The sequence below is a fragment of the Leptidea sinapis genome, chromosome 17 (genome assembly GCF_905404315.1).
Source record: "Leptidea sinapis chromosome 17, ilLepSina1.1, whole genome shotgun sequence".
NCBI lineage: Eukaryota > Metazoa > Arthropoda > Insecta > Lepidoptera > Pieridae > Leptidea > Leptidea sinapis.
Window position 1 is genome coordinate 5,629,186 of NC_066281.1, and position 18,479 is coordinate 5,647,664.

The 18,479-nt window shown below is 35.7% G+C and overlaps 1 protein-coding gene across 1 annotated transcript; it reads right to left on the reverse strand.

The window, feature by feature from the left end:
* Positions 1-604: 604 nt before the first annotated feature.
* On the reverse strand, positions 605-17,804 carry LOC126969199 (dynein axonemal heavy chain 7-like). Its single transcript, XM_050814517.1, has 12 exons — positions 17,610-17,804; positions 17,280-17,415; positions 16,279-16,445; positions 14,358-14,511; positions 12,025-12,174; positions 11,212-11,403; positions 7,639-7,767; positions 6,676-6,923; positions 5,662-5,883; positions 3,295-3,376; positions 2,150-2,274; positions 605-700 (listed from the first exon to the last, which is right to left on the reverse strand). Exons 1-12 carry the CDS (start codon positions 17,792-17,794, stop codon positions 673-675), a joined length of 1,818 nt encoding a protein of 605 aa, XP_050670474.1. The 5' UTR covers positions 17,795-17,804; the 3' UTR covers positions 605-672.
* Positions 17,805-18,479: the final 675 nt, after the last annotated feature.

Here is an 18,479-nt window from a genome sequence, read left to right on the forward strand (position 1 = left end):
GGAAATATTTATATAAAAAAGTGGCAATCAGTTTCTTGCCACTTTATATAAAATTTCAACTTTTCCAAGGGGTGGATAATACTAAAATATATACTTTTGAAATACACAAGTGTAATTTTCAACCAAATGGATTTGTATGTATTATCTTTGAAAAGTGATGTCGATTGTTTTTAGAAATAGGTATTTTTGACAAAATAATTTGAATTCTAGTTAATTTAACTTACTTATACGCAAGAATATCGAACTTAAGATCCGCCCATTCTCTCATCATCTTATCCAAGGCCTTTTCTAGATTGTTCTCTTTGGTGGCCGCTTCGGAAATACTCTCAAACCTCTCGATGTAGTCCACAAGGTTGAAGTCAATGACTTTCGCTAACGACAACTCATCATCGATGACAATAGGGAAACCAACGATTTCCGAAACCTTCTCCCAATGTCTGGGCTTCATTCCTGGATTGCCTAAGGTGTTTATTATTGGCATATGTTGCTTAAACTCTTCCATTTTTAGCCTGTAACACGGTATTTACTTTTATAAAACTTATGGTCTATATTCTGAACCCAAATTCCAATATACCAACCGTATAGATTGGGCAAGCTGGTATGTATCCGGAACATCTTGAAATGACTTTTCCAGTTTGTACACGATTTTATAATAGTATCCGACATCACCTTCTATATCTTCTGGATCAAAGCTGCCAACCTGATGTGAATTATAAAAATAAAATGTTGATGAATTAACTTTAAAGCAAAGCTGCAATTGCTAAGTATTTTTTGTAAACATGTTCATTGGTCCTTTCTGATTTTATAAATACTATTATTATACCAATAATAAAAATGAAACCGGAGGTGTAGCGAATAAATGAGACTATACGCCCCTAACCCTGGCTATGATAAATATGAAAATACTCGGCCGTTTGCAAGATGGTTAGCACGAAAAACATATTAAGCAAGATAATAAGCCTAAAAGCAAACTACCCAGATTGGTTCTGGTTTTAGATTCAAAAGAGATGTATTACTATCTATGGTTATATTCTTGATTTATAAAAAGCGTTCGACATTGTGTCTCACAGTTTGCTTTGGAATAAGGGCTCCGAAGCTTACTTCGGAGCCCCAGTTTGCCAACAGAAACTTGTTCTGTTTTCAGGAATTGGTATGACAATCACATAAATTGAGTATAGGGGGCCTGGAAGCTTTATGAAATTGAGCTGGTATGCGGACGATATGGTACTGCTAATAAATCATGGATTAGGCTATCTACAAGATGTTATGAATTAAAAATACTGCTGTTATATTAATCCAATAAATTAACCTTGCTTGACATCCAATTGTTGTGTTTTTCGAGGAAGTCATAACCGGCATCAAATAGTTTCTTAAAAGGCACGAGTTTATCGTAGACCGCCTTCCTCTTAGGATACTGTGACAGCTCGTAACCGAAAGAAGTCTCCTCCTCGTTGAATTGGTCTATCTTCGCAAGCGCGTTCGATAACCTATTCAAATGTTTCTTATTTACTCACATCATCCTAACTAATTAGTTATATTACACTCTCCTTAACCAATCATCATAAATAACATTTCAGTTAAATGCCTCAAAGGTCTAGTGCACTTGACGTACAACGCTGCGGTACGCTTCAAAGTAACGCGATTTAATTGGCGATGGATTTTGTAACTATTACTGAGGCATCAAGGTATTGTTATTCATATCGGCCTGTGACTTGCACCATAGTAAGCTACGATAGTGTTGCGCACATCGCCGCATTGTACGGAGTAGTGCGGAGTCCCACTCCCCGTACCCGACTCTCTTCATTAATACAAAAGTATGTTGGTATAAAAAGTAAATTTTAGGCGATTTTTATCCTATTTTGTGTCTAGCACCGTTTACGCTACTAATCGTCGGACCAAAGTATATAGCCGCGGGTTCGTACAGTGACTGAATGTTATCATAATATTAACATTTGTATGGCGTTAACAGACAGTCGGTCATGTCGGTCAGGACCTGACGTCACAAGATGGCGGCCTTTCTTACGTCTATATTATTACTACGTTATGGCTACTGTATAAGAATGGAAAAATTCAGTACATATATTTACAGCTATAAGACTATTATCTTGCAGACTATATTATAAAGGTTCTTATGAAAATATAATATTACTTATCATCTAAGTGCCTCGCACGTGCAACATATTTTGGCAATTCGTTGATCTCCCCCCAGTACTGTAACTCGTTACATTGCTGCTCAAATCTGTCCAGATCTTCGATAAACTTTGCGATGCGAACCTAAAACACAAAGAATTATTATAAATCATTGATTTCAACTCTTGTGCTCTTATGTTTTTTCAATAGAAAAAGACCTACCACATGTGATTAATGCTTAATGCCACATGCTTATTATAGAAAAACTTTATTATTTAACTAGAAAATTATCAACGTTTATAACATAATTACTTATAGTAAAACCAGTAATTATATCTACAGCATCCTAATTTTTCACGCTTAAAGCTTAAAAAAGTTTTCAAAATCCAAAAGTCCACGCATTATAATCTAATTTTTTAATTAAATTCATAAATTGATTTAGATTGCTTTATTGGTACTTCATAACGAAAAAAAAATTCGTGTCAGCTCTAACTCACGACTGGAGATTATCTTAACTCTTATTTATATAAATTTTTTTATGAAAGAATAAACTTATGGAATTAAACATCTTTAGAAAAAAATTCTAATTTCTGGCAGAAGACTTAATAGGTTGGTAAGTACCTACTTTTAGTCGGAAAAGTAAAAAAAGCAAATTTAAAACACTGTCATAACATAATTAATAAAGGTAGTTAGTTCTTCGGTGGCCCCACCTAACTAGAGAAACTATTCAAATAAAAAAAAATCAATTAGATTGATTAGTGAATCACAAATTTTGAATAATATTCAATAGTATGTCAACACTTGAGTTACTAAACAATAGTCGTTGAGACATTATGTTATTAGTATTCAAAAGTAATCGAATAATAAATTTGAATTTAAATCATACTGAAGCGTATAAAAAATAAATGAAAGACGGACGTCCACGGAATAATTTTTTTAATTTATTTTAAAAGCAAAATGTCTTTAAAAATGTCATATGTGTTGAAACTATTGTTTTTCCATTAAATTATATGTAAATAGGGTTCTACAAGTGAGATAGATAATAAATAGAGACAATTTTAGTTCAAGAAATCGCTTGATTTTTGTAAGGCGCATGTAAAGCACAACCTGATACGGTTGCAATTATGAACATCTTGACGCTTGACATAATATATAATATCTGACCTTTAATAATTCTTGGTATTCAATCTTCTTCTGATCACATATCACTTTACTTTCTTCAATTACCCCTGGCATTCGTGCATACCTGTGAAAGATAAATGGAAATTTAAAACTATTCACTAATAATTTTTTGTGAAGTCCTACCACTACAGAAACGCGGCTTTCTCCTTGGTATCAACATGATTTTTACTATTATTAAAGTTCAGTCAAGTGCGGCTACGCCTTCTTTCGTCACGCATCTAGGCGTCGCCGCTAGTCCATAGAATTCTTGTCTTGTCTTCCAAGGCTTCCTTGCTCATTTCTCGCAAATAAAAAGCTAGATTGATAAGTTCAAATATTTAGGTCACATCATTTTGAATGACTTAAGAGATGACTATGACATATAGCGGGAGCGTAGAGCGCTGTCAGTGAGGAGTAATATGCTGGCCCGCAGGTTTGCACGAAGCACAAATAATGTTAAAGCGTTATTATTCAAAGCATTCTGCCATTCTTTTTACTCGAGCGGCTTGTGGGTGTCATATTCGCGCGGGGCTTATAGCGTTCTACGTGTCACATATAATAATGCGTTTAGGAGGCTGTTGGGGCTGCCGTGGCGTTGTAGCGCTTCTGGAATGTTTGCTGATGCATCTGTGGACGGTTTCCATGCCATAATGCGCAAAAAAGTGGTTTCCATGTTACAGCTTCTACGTGTAAGCAGTAACAGCATCCTAAAGATGATTGCTGCCAGAGCTGACTGGGTTTATAAATATATTTCACTAATAATACTAACGTAGTTCATAAGAAATATTGTTACTAATACATTTACTAATATATATGGAGATGTCACCGTATTAAATAAATAAATAAAATAAATTAGACCGCGCGGACTGTCTATGCGATGGACCGACCAGATCACATATGCTGTGGGCGGTCACGTACATGAGTGTTCAAATAGCCTCTAACAGAGAGATATGGCGAAAAATTGTAAGCTCCATTACATCTATCTCTTCTCTGACAAGAAGATCTACCTAGAGGACGATTATTAAACTAAAATAGGTTTAGCTGTTTTTGAGAAGCATGCATATCTATAATTATATAATATGTGTAAATTTATCTATACTAATATATAAAGCTGCAGTGTTTGTTTGTTTGAACGTGCTAATCTCTGGTACTACTGGTCTGATTTGAATGATTCTTTCAGTGTTGGGTAGTCCATTTATCGAGGAAGGCTATAGGCTATGTTTTTTTTTTCAAAATTAGGGATCCGTAATAAAATTGCTATTTTGTAACACAAGGTGTAAAATCGAAAACCTATTTTTGCGTGTGCTGCAAAAACTATTGACAATAGAACAAAATGATGTACAGGCTATAATATAGGCAATATTTTATTACTTATAAAACTATCGCGTGAATTATACTTTATATGGCAAAACAACGTTTGCCGGGTCAGCTAGTTACTTCTATAGATCAATTTAAGCACAGATTTATTATATCTACTCCTAGACAATTTGTTATCTTTAAAGTGATATCCCTCACTTCTGGGATTAATTAAATGTATGATGTAAGACCCGAACCCACGAAATGTCGAGATCCATCCGAGCGCTTTTCATTAATTTAAAAATAAGACTTTCTTAATTTCATTTCGAATTTTGCTTGCAGCGCCGTAACGCAGAAGCGCATTGTCGGTCCGCAGGCGTTCTTCTGGTATTCCTAACACAAGTTATAACAGAAGTTCAAATTGTCGGGGACCCAGTGCTCTGTGAACGGCTGGATCACTTGGCGTTACGTAGAGACGTCGCTTCATTGTGTGTCTTCATTTATCACGGGAGTGCTCCGAAGAGCTGGTTCTCGTGATTCCAGCCGCCGAATTCCACCTTTGCACGAAACGCCACAAATTATGATATCATTCCCGCCATCTGGATGTGTGGCGTTCCTCCACAGCGCGATTTTCAAGGAACGTTCTTCCACGTACTACAAAGCTGTGGCATGAATTCCTCCTGTAATTCCTCTGGTATTGCAAGATAATGTGGGCGGCGGTGATCACTTAACACCCCTACAATAATTTTTCCTGCTTTTCCATAAAATAAAGAAGGAAAAAAAACAAACGTTTGTATTATAAAAATCATTTGACGTTATTGAAATTCACTAAAAATTTTATGTATATAGCTATATTTTAAGAATTATTTTGCAGTACCTAATTTTATATGTTTGTGTAAAAAGAAGTTGTATTTGCTATATCAGTTTTATCTATTGTAAGGAAACAGAAAAGCGTTGTTTTATGTGAAGACTGTTCAGTTTTATACTAGCAATTGTGTGTGAATAAACTGTGCTTGGACTTTGAGCGAGAAATCCTTGCCTCAACGCCGACACAATGAACAATTGAAATCTCACCAATGATAAGTCTGGTTGTTGGCTTTCATCTCCAGTGGCGTGAACGCGGTGAAGTCACCCAGAAACACGATGTAGCGCATCACATTCCGAAGCTTGTCCTCCATTTCATCTATGAGCACGTCCTCCACCTTCTTGACGTAGGCGATCAGCTCCATCAAGGCGGCCGTATCTAGCGGCGGGGTCAGCAGCTTATTGGCTATCGACGAATACTCCTCATAGATCCTGTGAGAGAATTACAAAAACATGACATTCAAAATATGACGTAATTCATAATTGTTATTAATACAGTATTTTAAACAGTCAGTCAGATCTCGTACCTTGTTTTGTGATGAACTACTTACAGTTTAACGTGTTTATTTACGAAAGGACTAATTTGCATAGTTAGGCATTTAGTATAGGCAAAGAATATTTAATATGGTATAGGTAGGGTAGGACATTTCATTTTGAGTTAGTTTGTTTGATTTTGTAATACTGACTGTTTTTTTAATACCTATATGAGTGTGAATATACTATATATACAAGCTATGCAAGCAAATGTTGAAATACTTAGCTGTACTTAATACCTGTGTAACCCAAAAACTTATTCTGTCCTAACAAAGTCTTTTTATTCATGTAAGTACATAAAGGTTTTGGACATAAAAATGTAAATTATTTGAATAATAAAAATATTATTATTCTTATAACTTAATCTATGTTTTATTCCACAGTGTTATAGTTTATTTGTATTATTTAGGTAAGGAAAGCCCACTAAATCTGCAAGACTACTAGGTATAGGAACATATGTAATAAGGCCGTCTTTGGTTTGGTAGGTCCACGAAGTGCTCATCGAAACCTATTCGTAGTTTATAGGATCAGTTATGTCAACTATTAATCATTGTACATAAACTAGTAAGTAATTACCTGGACTTCAGAGTAATTGCTTTGATTTTGTAGTTATGTTACATTTTATCAAATAATATCAATACCCACAATTACATAAAAGAAATCATAATAAAAAAATATAAGTTAACCTACGATCTTATCATATTTTGGTAGTCTTCAGTCATCCGCCGGAGCAATTGGTTGGCTAGTTTCGTGGCAGCACCTCTAAGGGAGGATATCAAATCTCCCCTCTGCATTTGAAACATGCCAATCACGATGGTGCCCTCTAGTTTTGAAGGTATCTCTCGCGCTATATTCACATACTTCACGGCTTCAGCACAGTACTCTTCAAAACTCTTCTCCGGAATCGACTGCACGAATTCTTCCACTTCTGATGATGACTGCAAACACAATATAGTTTTAATACTAGTTGCCAAAAAGTTGACGTGTTTAATTTTTCCACTTCTGATGATGAATGCAAACACAATATAAATTCATACCAGTTGCCCTAGAAGGTGTGTTTCTTTTTTCCACTTCTAATGAGGACTGCAAGTATAATATAGATGTAATACTAGTTAGTTCCTAGAAGATATGTTTAAATGTCGGCGGAAACATACATAAGAATTACGGTAAAAAGTATGAATTACGGTAAGATGTTACCGTGAAGTTAGAATTTCATTTAGGATAGAAAACAGAAAATTTCAAGATTAAAATAAATCTGGGAAGTGCTTTTTTTATTGTTATCACCCTCGGTAATGGTCATATTTTATCAGGTAAACGTCATGCTAGCTTGTCATTCTATAGCAACAATAAATATTATCAAAAGACTTAATACTAAGAAAAAATGAGGGTGGACAGAAATTATTACTTTTAATGATTCTAATTCTCGCAAAATGTGATACTTCAACCAGTAATATGGAAAATTTATAAAAACCCTAAACCAAATACTGGAACATCTCGTAGGTTAATTAAAACTAAGAAAGTTTTGAATCTATAGGACGGATAGTGGAACATCTATTTTTATATTACTAAGAATATATTAAAAACTTCAAGACGGGGTGCTACATAAGACGTTGTCGAGATCAAAATGAATTTGGTTAATATTTTGCAACTTACTTCACCATTAAGAAGACAAACATAGTCATCAAAATCCTGTACTCTCAGCTCAGGACCGATCCTCTGTTCATTGATAAGATCTATTATACTCTTCTTGTATCCCTCAATTATTTCGTTGTCTATTACAGGCTGAAATAGTAATATATACAATTGTTGGAAACAGTCCTAGATACGTTAAGAACCGCTGGATTGATTTATATTAAGTTATTTTATTTGCCGTCATCATGAAATATTAGACCGATCATTTTCACGATACAAACTAATTCACGGTCCTAAATTTAAGTGATCGAAACATGAGATGGACTACTAAAATTAGTTCTAAAGATCATCAAGAATGAATACTAATTAAGGCTTTCATGGTTATGAAAGCAAACATTTCATGATACTTTTGTACCATCTAACTATACAGCATGGAAACAGCTTATATGAAGTAAATGCAAGTACATACTTGTTAGCACATTAGCTAACGATATATCAAAAATTTACGAAATCCGTGCAGTGGTTTTGTCAAAAAGTAGGCTTTTCATTTTGAACAAATTTAAACGTCCTGTAAGATTTGTACTGGGTCAATGATTCAATGAACTTGAATATTTTAATATCATAAGGCGGCGTTGCCGCTTTGTCTAGCTGCCTTTTAATTGCGCCGCCCGCGGCCGTCAAAGAGATACGGTGTCTCTTTGACTGCGGCGCTATTCAAAGGCAAGGTCAACGTCGTCCGGTGTAGGGAAGGACATCTTCTATCGATAATTAGCTTTCTTTAAAGGGAGTTGTAATCGAATAATAAGCTGTTAAGTCAAATTAATTAAGTTAAAAGTAAAAAATACTACACCTACTAGGTACTTAAAACTAAGCAGCTTCAGAATTTTTAATTTTATAAATTATGAAGAAGTTTAGAGATAATGATTGTGAATAAGGAAGAACTAAACAATAACAATTTATTACTTGTTTGTAATTTGAAAGCAACCTATCAAACATCGTACCAACTTACTTTTTTTTTATTTATTTTTTTATGAAAATAAGGGACGAGACGAGCAGGACGCACAGCTGATGGTAATGGTTACGCCCTGCCCATTACAATGCAGTGCCGCACAGGATTCTTGAAAAACCCCAAAAATTATGAGCGGCACTACAACTGCGCTCGTCACCTTGAGACATAAGATGTTAGGTCTCATTTGCCCAGTAATTTCATTAGCTACAGCGGACTACTACTGCTTCACGGCAGAAATAGGCGCCGTTGTAGTATCCATAATCTAGCCGGCATTCTGTGCAAAGGAGTGCCTCCCACTTGTTCGCTGCTCAGGAAATTACTCAGATAATAGTGGTTTCGTAAGTATTGAACTTAATAAAATTAACTATTTTTTTAAATGCCATTCATTAATTTATTAATTGTTAAAAATATTAAAACGGGTATGCCCTATTTACGCCTTTATTTATTTTCGCCATTTTATTTAAGCATTTGTAATTTGTTATTCAGTTTAACGCGAGCTTTCGGAATATGTGTCCGATGTCTGGAGTGTCAAGTGAGTACTTTATACGCAGCCCGCGATTGTTTCAAGTTTTTGTTGAAAAAGTTAAAGTTGTATTTATTAATTTAACTTTCTTAAAGTTCAAGTGAAATGTTTCAATAAATTTTCTTTTCTTCGCTAATAATTATGTTTTTGTTAAGAGTTTGTTTACGAGAAGAGAAGTAACAGCCAATTCGCCGCCGTGAGCTACGTTGTCGCTCCTCGAGGTCAAGGTACGTAGTCTAAACAGACTGTCAATTTTCATAATTAGTTTCATTGAATTTTTTATGAATATTTTGGGATTTTAATGTAATTATTAATTTTACTATTCTTCTGTGGACCAGTATCACTTTTATTTTCATTTATTTCATATATTTGCAAACCATACTGTATATAGCTAGTATAACCCCTCGCCAAACTTCGAGTTCACTCCGACGTTGTTGCGAATAGTTGCGCAGTAACAAAAGATAGCCATTTGGAGGCAAAGTTTGGCAAAGGATATACTTATCCCACGCCAAAATAAAAAAATTATCAAAATTTTCTCGTTCAGTGGACAGTTCAGTCTAAGGCTGAGGTGTATAGAGAGAGCGTACATAGACTTTGCGTAAAAGTTTGCTGATTTCAAGCATAGCATCAAGTTTGATTTGGTATTATGCTGAGCTTAAGCTAAGACAGGCTAGAATAGAAAAGAATAGCGCGCGTATACACTAGGTACATTGTCGATTATTATTAATCAAACTTTTACAGTAGACAGTATAGTAAATTATTACAGTATCCAAAATTTAAATTAAATCCGTTTTAATGAAATAGTGGAAATCGATGAATGCTGTTTGTGATATGCGGTCTTGTTTAGTCTGAGTTTTTCTTAAGTCATCGTTATGGTGGACTTAAGCTTAAGCTGAGCTCGTACTCAAAGAAACGCCACGCACCACCACCTTGAGACGGCGTAGCCGGCCTAATTAACCGCCAGCTCTTGGTATACCTAGAGGGTCACCAGTTGACTAACGACCGACAGTATGGCTTTCGCCATGGTCGGTCGGCAGGTGATCTTCCGGTATACCTAACACACGCTGTTTCTTCTGCATATCAATGATATGTTGGACACCTCCAACATACATTGCTATGCAGACGACAGCACGGGCGATGCCTTATACACGGGCCATGCAGGTCTCTCTCGGGAAATTGATGACCAGTGCCGGGAGAAACTTGTCGTAGAATGGGGTAAATGGAACCTTGTCCAATTTGACTCCCAGAAGACTCAAGCTTGCGCTTTTACCACTAAAAAAATCCCATTTATCGCATCACCGCTCTTTGACAACACTTCTCTTACAGCCTCGCCTAGTATCGGAATTCTGGGTCTCGAAATCTCGAGCGATTGCCAATTCCGCGGCCTTCTGGGTGCAAAGCCAAATTGGCTTCGAAAAAACTGGGCTGTCATAAATTATAGAGCATGGCAATACTTCAAGCCGGCCTACATTCTAGCGCTGTATTAAGCGCAGGTCCGGCCACATATGGCGTATTGCTGTCATCTCTAGTCTAGCGCACCCCAGTATCAGCTCGATCCATTTGACCGCGTGCAACGCAGAGCAGCTCGAATTGTCGGGGACCCAGTGCTCTGTGAACGGCTGGATCACTTGGCGTTGCGTAGAGATATCGCTTCATTGTGTCTCCACCACCGTATTTATCATGGGGAGTGTTCAGAAGAGCTGTTTAACCTGATTCCTGCCGCCGAATTCAACCTTCGCACGACACGCCACAATTTAGGATATCATCCTCACCATTTGGATGTGTGGCGGTCCTCCACAATGCGGTTTTCCAGGAGCTTTCTTCCTTAAAGGTCGGCAACGCTTCTGTGATTCCTCTGGTGTTGCAAGAGAAAGTGGGTGGAGGTGATTACTTAACACCATTAAAAAAAGAAGAGATATTTATAAATACGGACTATGACTTAACGATCTCTACAAGTCTGAGCAAAGTTTATGTACGCTAAGTAGATCTTAGCCTGAATGCAATGCAGATAACGACTCCTCTATTAAAACTACCCCGACTCTGAAACATATATTGTCCGTACCCTCAATGTGACCCTTGTGGTAATAACGTAGTCTTGATACAGTATTGTCTCCAACCTTGGCGTTTGTCTACACGCGTCTATTATAAAATCGTACAACAGACCAAGCTGATCGCGAAATTGCTTGAAAGATGGCTCAAATTGAATTGCGTCCTCTTGAAATGTCAAGTTTATTACAAATCCTTGGTTCATTCCCTGAAAATAGTATTTTCTGAATCAGTCATGCCTCGCTATACATCAAGTAAGAGATCATTTCATTTTTTTATTACAGTAAGGGACGAGACGATGAGCAGGACGTTCAGCTGATGGTAATTGATATGCCCTGCCCATTACAATGCAGTGCCGCTCAGGATTCTTGAAAAACCCAAAATTTCTGAGCGGCAGTACTCTTGTGCTCGTCACCTTGAGACATAAGATGTTAAGTTAATTTGCCCAGTAATTTCACTAGATACAGCACCCATCAGACCGAAACACAGTAATGCTTACACATCACAGCTTCACGGCAGAAATAAGCGCCGTTGTGGTACCCATAATCTAGCCGGCATCCTGTGCAAAGGAACCTCCCAATCTTATCTTATATCTTATATTTGGAATTTATTTCACCAAGGTATAGCAAGAAATCATTACTTAGGCAAAAAAATTATAATGCAGAAATGAAAAGTAACGTATCTTCAAAACTTCTCTCTTGATTTTATTGAAAGAAAAACATGTGCATAATTGAGATTTGATTGACTTCATTCTGCAACTAAACAATGAGCCTGTAACTTGTTTTTCACACTTTGTGATATGTAGTTCGTGGCAATATAAAATACATACCCCGACATCTAGGATGTATTCGGTGAACTCTTTCATAGATTTGAGGCATAGTGTCTGCAAGTTGTACGTCATGATGCAAGCTAAACAGTTGTAGAAATGCTTCATCTTCGAGACTTGCTTCGAATCCGGTATTTGTTTCTTTTTGCTTCCCTACAAGTTGATAAAATATTATCAATTTGATATCTGATCGATCTACCTCATCCTTATAACAACCGGATAGGCGTAAGTTTGACCTGTACACTAATGCTTATGTTCAAACGAAAAGAACGAAGACTACTTTTTTCTGATACGGGTCACCTGATGGTATGTGATCACCGCGGCCCATACTCTTTTGTAACACCTTTACAAACAATATATTAGCGTATAAAGTATAGACACAATACACTAATAGAACAGGCATGAAAGGCATTTATTTTCTCAAAATTAATTCCTTAAGTATTATTTATGATGTCATTTCTAATATACTAGATACTACTACATATTACTACTGCTTCAGAAACGAAATGGCACTCTGAGAGAGAAAAAGCGGCACAAGAAACTCTCCCAACATTCTTTTTTTGCGCTCTTTTTAATAAAAATATACAATATTGTAGTGTAATTGCTATTGCTATAAAATAATCATAATCTAGTCCCAGGCTGTCCGATCACTTACGAGATTCAGCTGTGGAGTAGTAGGATTTCCGACAGAACCATTATTTAATAAAACATTTAAATTTATTTTGTAGCACGGACTAGTAAAAAAAGGACTCCGCGCCGTGATATTAGCAAGTGAAGCACGTTTATGCTAGTGTGTGCGGTTACGGGGTATACCAGATACACAATTTTTAATTAACTTACCTAACCCTTAACTTAACCCTTAAATAATCATATACTGTTATAGTATTGTTTTTACACTTTTTCACAACGCACGACGGCATTTTTAAAATATTTTATTGCGACGCAAACTGATCTGTCACAGACGATGGCAAATCTTATAATGGCGGCTGATCGGCTTGTATTAGTGTGTGTGCGTGAGGCACTTATTTACACGTTTACCGGCTTGTTTTGGTGCCTCGCTGTTATGTAAGGTGACACGGAGGCCTTATTTTTTTTACTCGTCCGTGTTTTGTAGATAATGCCTGAACAGTGGCTGGGACTTTATTATGAAAGTGTATACATTTACCCTTAAAGCAATTATGTATCTTATGAAGCCTTCTAGAATAAGTTACAAGAATTCCCTTATTTGCAGTGTTATAATAATGAAAATCACTATTAAGAGCAAAAAGGTGACGATTTTTGTGAACGTAAATTAAATTTTCATATACAATGAAGCCACTATATTTTTTTTTTAAATTTTCTTTGAGATACTGTCTATAAACAAGCTGATATATAGCACGAACAGCTCTGTTTTGCAGAACAAACACTATATTAATGTCAGCAGCATGACCCCGTACTAAAATACCGTACGCCATGATGCTGTGAAAATAGCTGAATTACACTAATCTAGCAGTCGCAACATTCGTGTACTCTCTAATCAATCTAACATATGCCGCAGAGCTGAGCCTATCTGCTAGTTGGGCAATATATGGACCCCACTGAAGCTTTTTATCAAACGTGATACCCAAGAAGACCGTAGTGTCCACAAGTTCCAATCTTTGGCCATTTATAAGTACGTTGGTTTGTACCTCCGCTGTGTTTGGTGTAATGAACCGTAAATACTTTGTTTTTTTTTTTTAATGTTGAAGTGCAGATTATTCGTCTCAAACCAACGCACTATCTATCAACGCAAATCTTTGAGAGTGCATTGTTTACCTCGTCATCAATATCTGCACACAGTTTACCCGTTTGCCATTGACATCGACTATCTGAACTCTTTCGCTAATTATGATTATATAAATTGGCCTGAAATTTGCAGGGCCAAAAGAACTGCCCGATTTAAACAAAGGTATAACAGTTTTGCTGTATTTCATGGGGTCAGGGTACACTCCCTCATCTATGCATTCATTAAATATTATTGCTAATTTAGGCGCCAAGTTGTAATGTCAAGAATGTTTTTATAATTTAAGTGTTTTGTATTTTTTAGGTTAATTAATTTCAAGATTTTTAGTATATCGCCACCTTTAACATACTTAAATTTGAAATCAATGGAAGGTACGTGTAATTTAAGCATATCCTGTGCTGCTTTTGGTGAAGAGTTTAGGTGTTTGGTCGTGATAATTGGGATTTTGGAGAAGTATTTATCAAATTAATTTGCAATTTCTAAAAAGATGAAATATTTTAATAGACAAGTAAAATTAAATTGGGATACCAATGTGCCACATTGGTATCCCCCCATCCCACATTTAATGTGGTACCTGTAAAAACACAGCTTGTACGGTAGGTATCCATTGCATTGCGAGCACATTTCCAGCTGCATCAATATGCCGCTTACAGACGAAATTGAAGTCCTGCAATTCGTACGCCTCCTTCGTCATCATTATATCCTTCATGCTGATGAGACGAAGATCGCTGCAAATTATTCATAACATAGATACCTACTTGGATTATAATTAGAAAATACCAACAAGCAAGCCTTGCAACAACATGCGTAGGTACTACAAGGATATTGCCGACACTGAATAGAATATACAAGCGAAATTGTTAAAGCAGCTGTCGCGCCTGTGTCATAATTATGCGGAGGTCTGCAACACTGGCTCAGTCGCAATTAGCTACTGTCTCTGACATGACGTCTCAAGCGTAACAAAAGATGCGTAAGTTCTTACCTACCTAATCCATAGTAATACCTTTAATTAGTTTAAGCAGTAAGTAAATTATAAAAACGTTTAAAAAATATTTAATAGCTATTTGTGGAGGCTTTTAATTGGCCCCTTTGTAAATATGTAGATACATTATATACATTGTAAATATATAGATACATATTTGTATTGATGGCTGTTAGCCACCATATGAAAAATAAATAAAAATATTACAACCATGCCTTATTGTGCAATTTTGAAAACATTCCAAAATTTAATTTATATACAGTCCACATCCTTAGCTGGGTAATATGAAATCTATTTCAAATATCTTACGTGTACTAAATGTAGAGTTGTTTGGTTACCCATTACCCTGTAGCGTTAAATGGTCTAACTTGTAGTTTACTGCTCTAGATAATCACAACAAATAAAACATCTATAGAAGTGCGAAATATAGTTTCAGCGTTCCTTAGCGTTACGCGGCCGACCGAACCTCCGTTTCTCAGGCTTCCTATCTGGAATCGAACCCTGATTCCCCGTTACCCGTAGTCACAGAAACTACCATATAAAGTTGATAAGGCAGACATTTGAAAGATGCGCCGCCAGTACCGGACCATGCAATCGGCAAAAGTTATCCAGATTCATCAAAATGATCGGCTTAATGCTCAAATTGGATTGTTAGTATAATATTTATATATATAAATAAATAGATTTTCGCCAGAGTAGCATTTTTAATCTCAGCCAATTTTAATATTGTTTTCGTTGTGTTGGAAAAACAATTGAATTGCAATAAATATTTGAATCTGAATGAATTAAGCGACACTGGTTAGTATTATAAAGACCTATTTTCTATTCCATGTTTGTCCATCTCACATCTAACTGGAAATAATTTCATTATTTATTTCAAGCTTGGTGCCGCGTACTGAACTTGATATTTTATAACTACTAGTGATCCGCTGTCACTTCACATCGGTTATTAAAATAAAATATAGGTCATTTTATGCATTATACATAGTTGTCTCGAGTAATAATGTATAAATACGGTTATGTTTTTGCAATTGTCGTAGACATCAGTATTATTTTTACATAAATAAGTGTTGCGCTGTAATAATTATGTAGCTTTTTATAGGTGAATGAAAATGTTTAAAAGTTGCTTTAAGATCTTTGAGCTTATCCATCACAAACAAAACTCAACTGTTAGCTCTACAGGCTCCTATAGTGTTTACGATTTAAGCGCTTCTTTCGTGACGTGGTCATTTCCTTCTCTTGATTTAGGGAATGGCCTAGGAGTATGATTTTAAAGAAAAGAGACATTTTTCTCTTTGCAGAATTGAGTAGCTTAGACTAATTCGATAATATAAACCTTATTAGTATTAGGGCCTGCTCTAGAACTTAAACTACTTCTTTGCCCAGAATTTACAAAAATATTTAATTTAAAATTAATGAAAGAATTAAAAAATTTAAAAAAATTTAAAAAATATTAAAGCATTAAAGAATTTAAAAAATATTATAGGCGTTTTTACTTTCTACAGTTACTCACTTAAACTGTTTCCACCATATCTGCAGCACTTGAGCGATACAGGGATTTACACTGTGCAAATTCTTGTCAAGAAACTTTCGAGCGCACTGGTACCGGTTTCGCCAGGCGTCATCCTTCTTGGCAAGCTCTTGCTTTAATGGGGTGTCTTCCTCTTCTAAAGATTCCTCCTGTGAAATCATGTATTAGTTATTTATGCGACTGTTGTGTAATAGGGGGTGTTAAAACACGAATGTGGATTTATCTCACGAGGCGAAGCCGAGTGTGGTAATAGTATCACATGAGTGTTTTAATACCTAATTATCAACAGTTGCACACAAGACTTTATCTACACCCAAAATATGAATCCTCTAAAATATTCTGAAACAGTTAGCTTACTGCTAACATTAAAACAGCCAGTCCTAGTAGTAACCTAATATCATCCATTACTGATTATATACAAATAAACTAAGTATTAATGAAAGAATTATTTATGTTAGTAGTAATTTACATTTTGTATAGTGCAATAATTAAAATTCACTTGAATATTATGTTCTTTTGGAAATTAATCGCTCATTTTTTGTAAACAAAACAATAAACATATCGAAGAAAAATGGCGGGGATTCGAATAACCTACATTTTTTTACGGCGCGCGACGTTCTGGTGGTGTCGAACGCGCGTAAGCCAAAATGTTCTTTTTTTGAAATTCATACAGATGCCACGCATCGAGCAATAAGAATGTGGCTGTCTGTTAAAACTCTTTGAGCATTCATGATTCCTATTCCCTTCAAGGAATGAAAAAAAAATAGGGGTGTTGTTATGAAATTCAGTACAACATTACAACACTCTTTTAGATGATGTAATGGTTATTAGAACATTGGGTGTTTTAATGTTGGCAATAAGCTAACTGTTTCAGAATCTTTAATAAAGGATTTAAAGCATGGGATAAATAATCATAACAGCATGCTATTCGTACTTCTAGACACTCATATTAAATTTTCAGCATAGTAATTAGTTATAAGAACCGTATTTGGATCCTTGAGCACAAAATCAACGATCGCCTTCTTCATGCTCATCATAAAATCCTCTCGCATCTCGTCTGTACACGTGAACAAAGAATCCTTCCATTTTTTCAGCTTCGCCGGTATAAGCTTATGCACTCTGAAATATTATTTTAGTACCTTACTTAATACTTAATTTTTCCAAAATGGGCAAACTTATATTAGTATTAATTTTAGTTTATCAATCAAAAAATTAAAATATTCTGTTAGTAATCGTAAAAGAATGGGATAAGTTGTCTTCACTACTTGATTGTGTGAATAAATTAATATTTATAATATAATCTGAATTCGTACCGAAGGATAATTTTATTATCAAGGGGTGCGACATGTATCGTATCGATGCCGTATCGAAGATAATAATAATATCGCAACATATTCTTCTCTTCCCCGGAGGGAATCGAGTCTCCGTCTTCTCCGGGTCCCGATTGACATATCAGTTTCATTAACTTTGCCCTGAACTCTTCTCTGGCCTTCCTCATTGCCGTGAAACTTTGCATCACTGTAAAAAACCTTCATGTCATCATCAAACAACAATAATATACGGAGACCAACATAATTTTTAAGTACTACTTCAGGGAAGTGAATGGGCACGGTACGAAATAATTATCCTCGCACAAGCACCTTTATAACAACAATAACTCAAAAACTACTCACAAAGAACTCTAAAAACAATGCCGGCCTTTAAAAGCGGGCCTTCTTGGAGACACAAAGACCTAATAACCCCCATGTAGATTGTTATGTTGATGTAATTTTATTTTATTAACATTACTTAATTCACAAAAATGGCGCGCTTATACGATTTTATAGTAGGTATTGCATTGTATAGGCGATTTAGTTAAAAGAATGTGGGCTAGCGATTTAGGTAATTTAACCATAGCACTTAAATGTTAAAAGTAATAAAAACTTGCCACTTGATTTCCGCCTTGGCGCAGTTTTAGCAACTTGAAGTTTGGCTGCTCTTGACCTCGGCGGCGGTAATTTCAATACTTCCTCGGGCAATGAAAATAAAGGTTGTGTTCTTATTTTAAAGTCCTCGGGCATCTTTATTCTGGGAATTTTCGGAAGTTTTACATCAGATGACGAGGGCTCTGTCTGTCCCTTTTTCCGTTGTGGTTTACCGCGTTGCATTGCTTATCACTACAAAAAATCATGTTTTAAACAAAA

Coding starts and splice junctions, on each gene's coding strand:
- LOC126969199 (XM_050814517.1), bottom strand. CDS start 17,794: ATGAGGAAGGCCAGAGAAGAGTTCAGGGCAAAGTTAATGAAACTGATA. Junction 5,884..6,675: donor TACCAAAATATGATAAGATC/GTAGGTTAACTT, acceptor ATTCTCTCACAG/GATCTATGAGGAGTATTCGT. Junction 2,275..3,294: donor AATACCAAGAATTATTAAAG/GTCAGATATTAT, acceptor TTTGTGTTTTAG/GTTCGCATCGCAAAGTTTAT.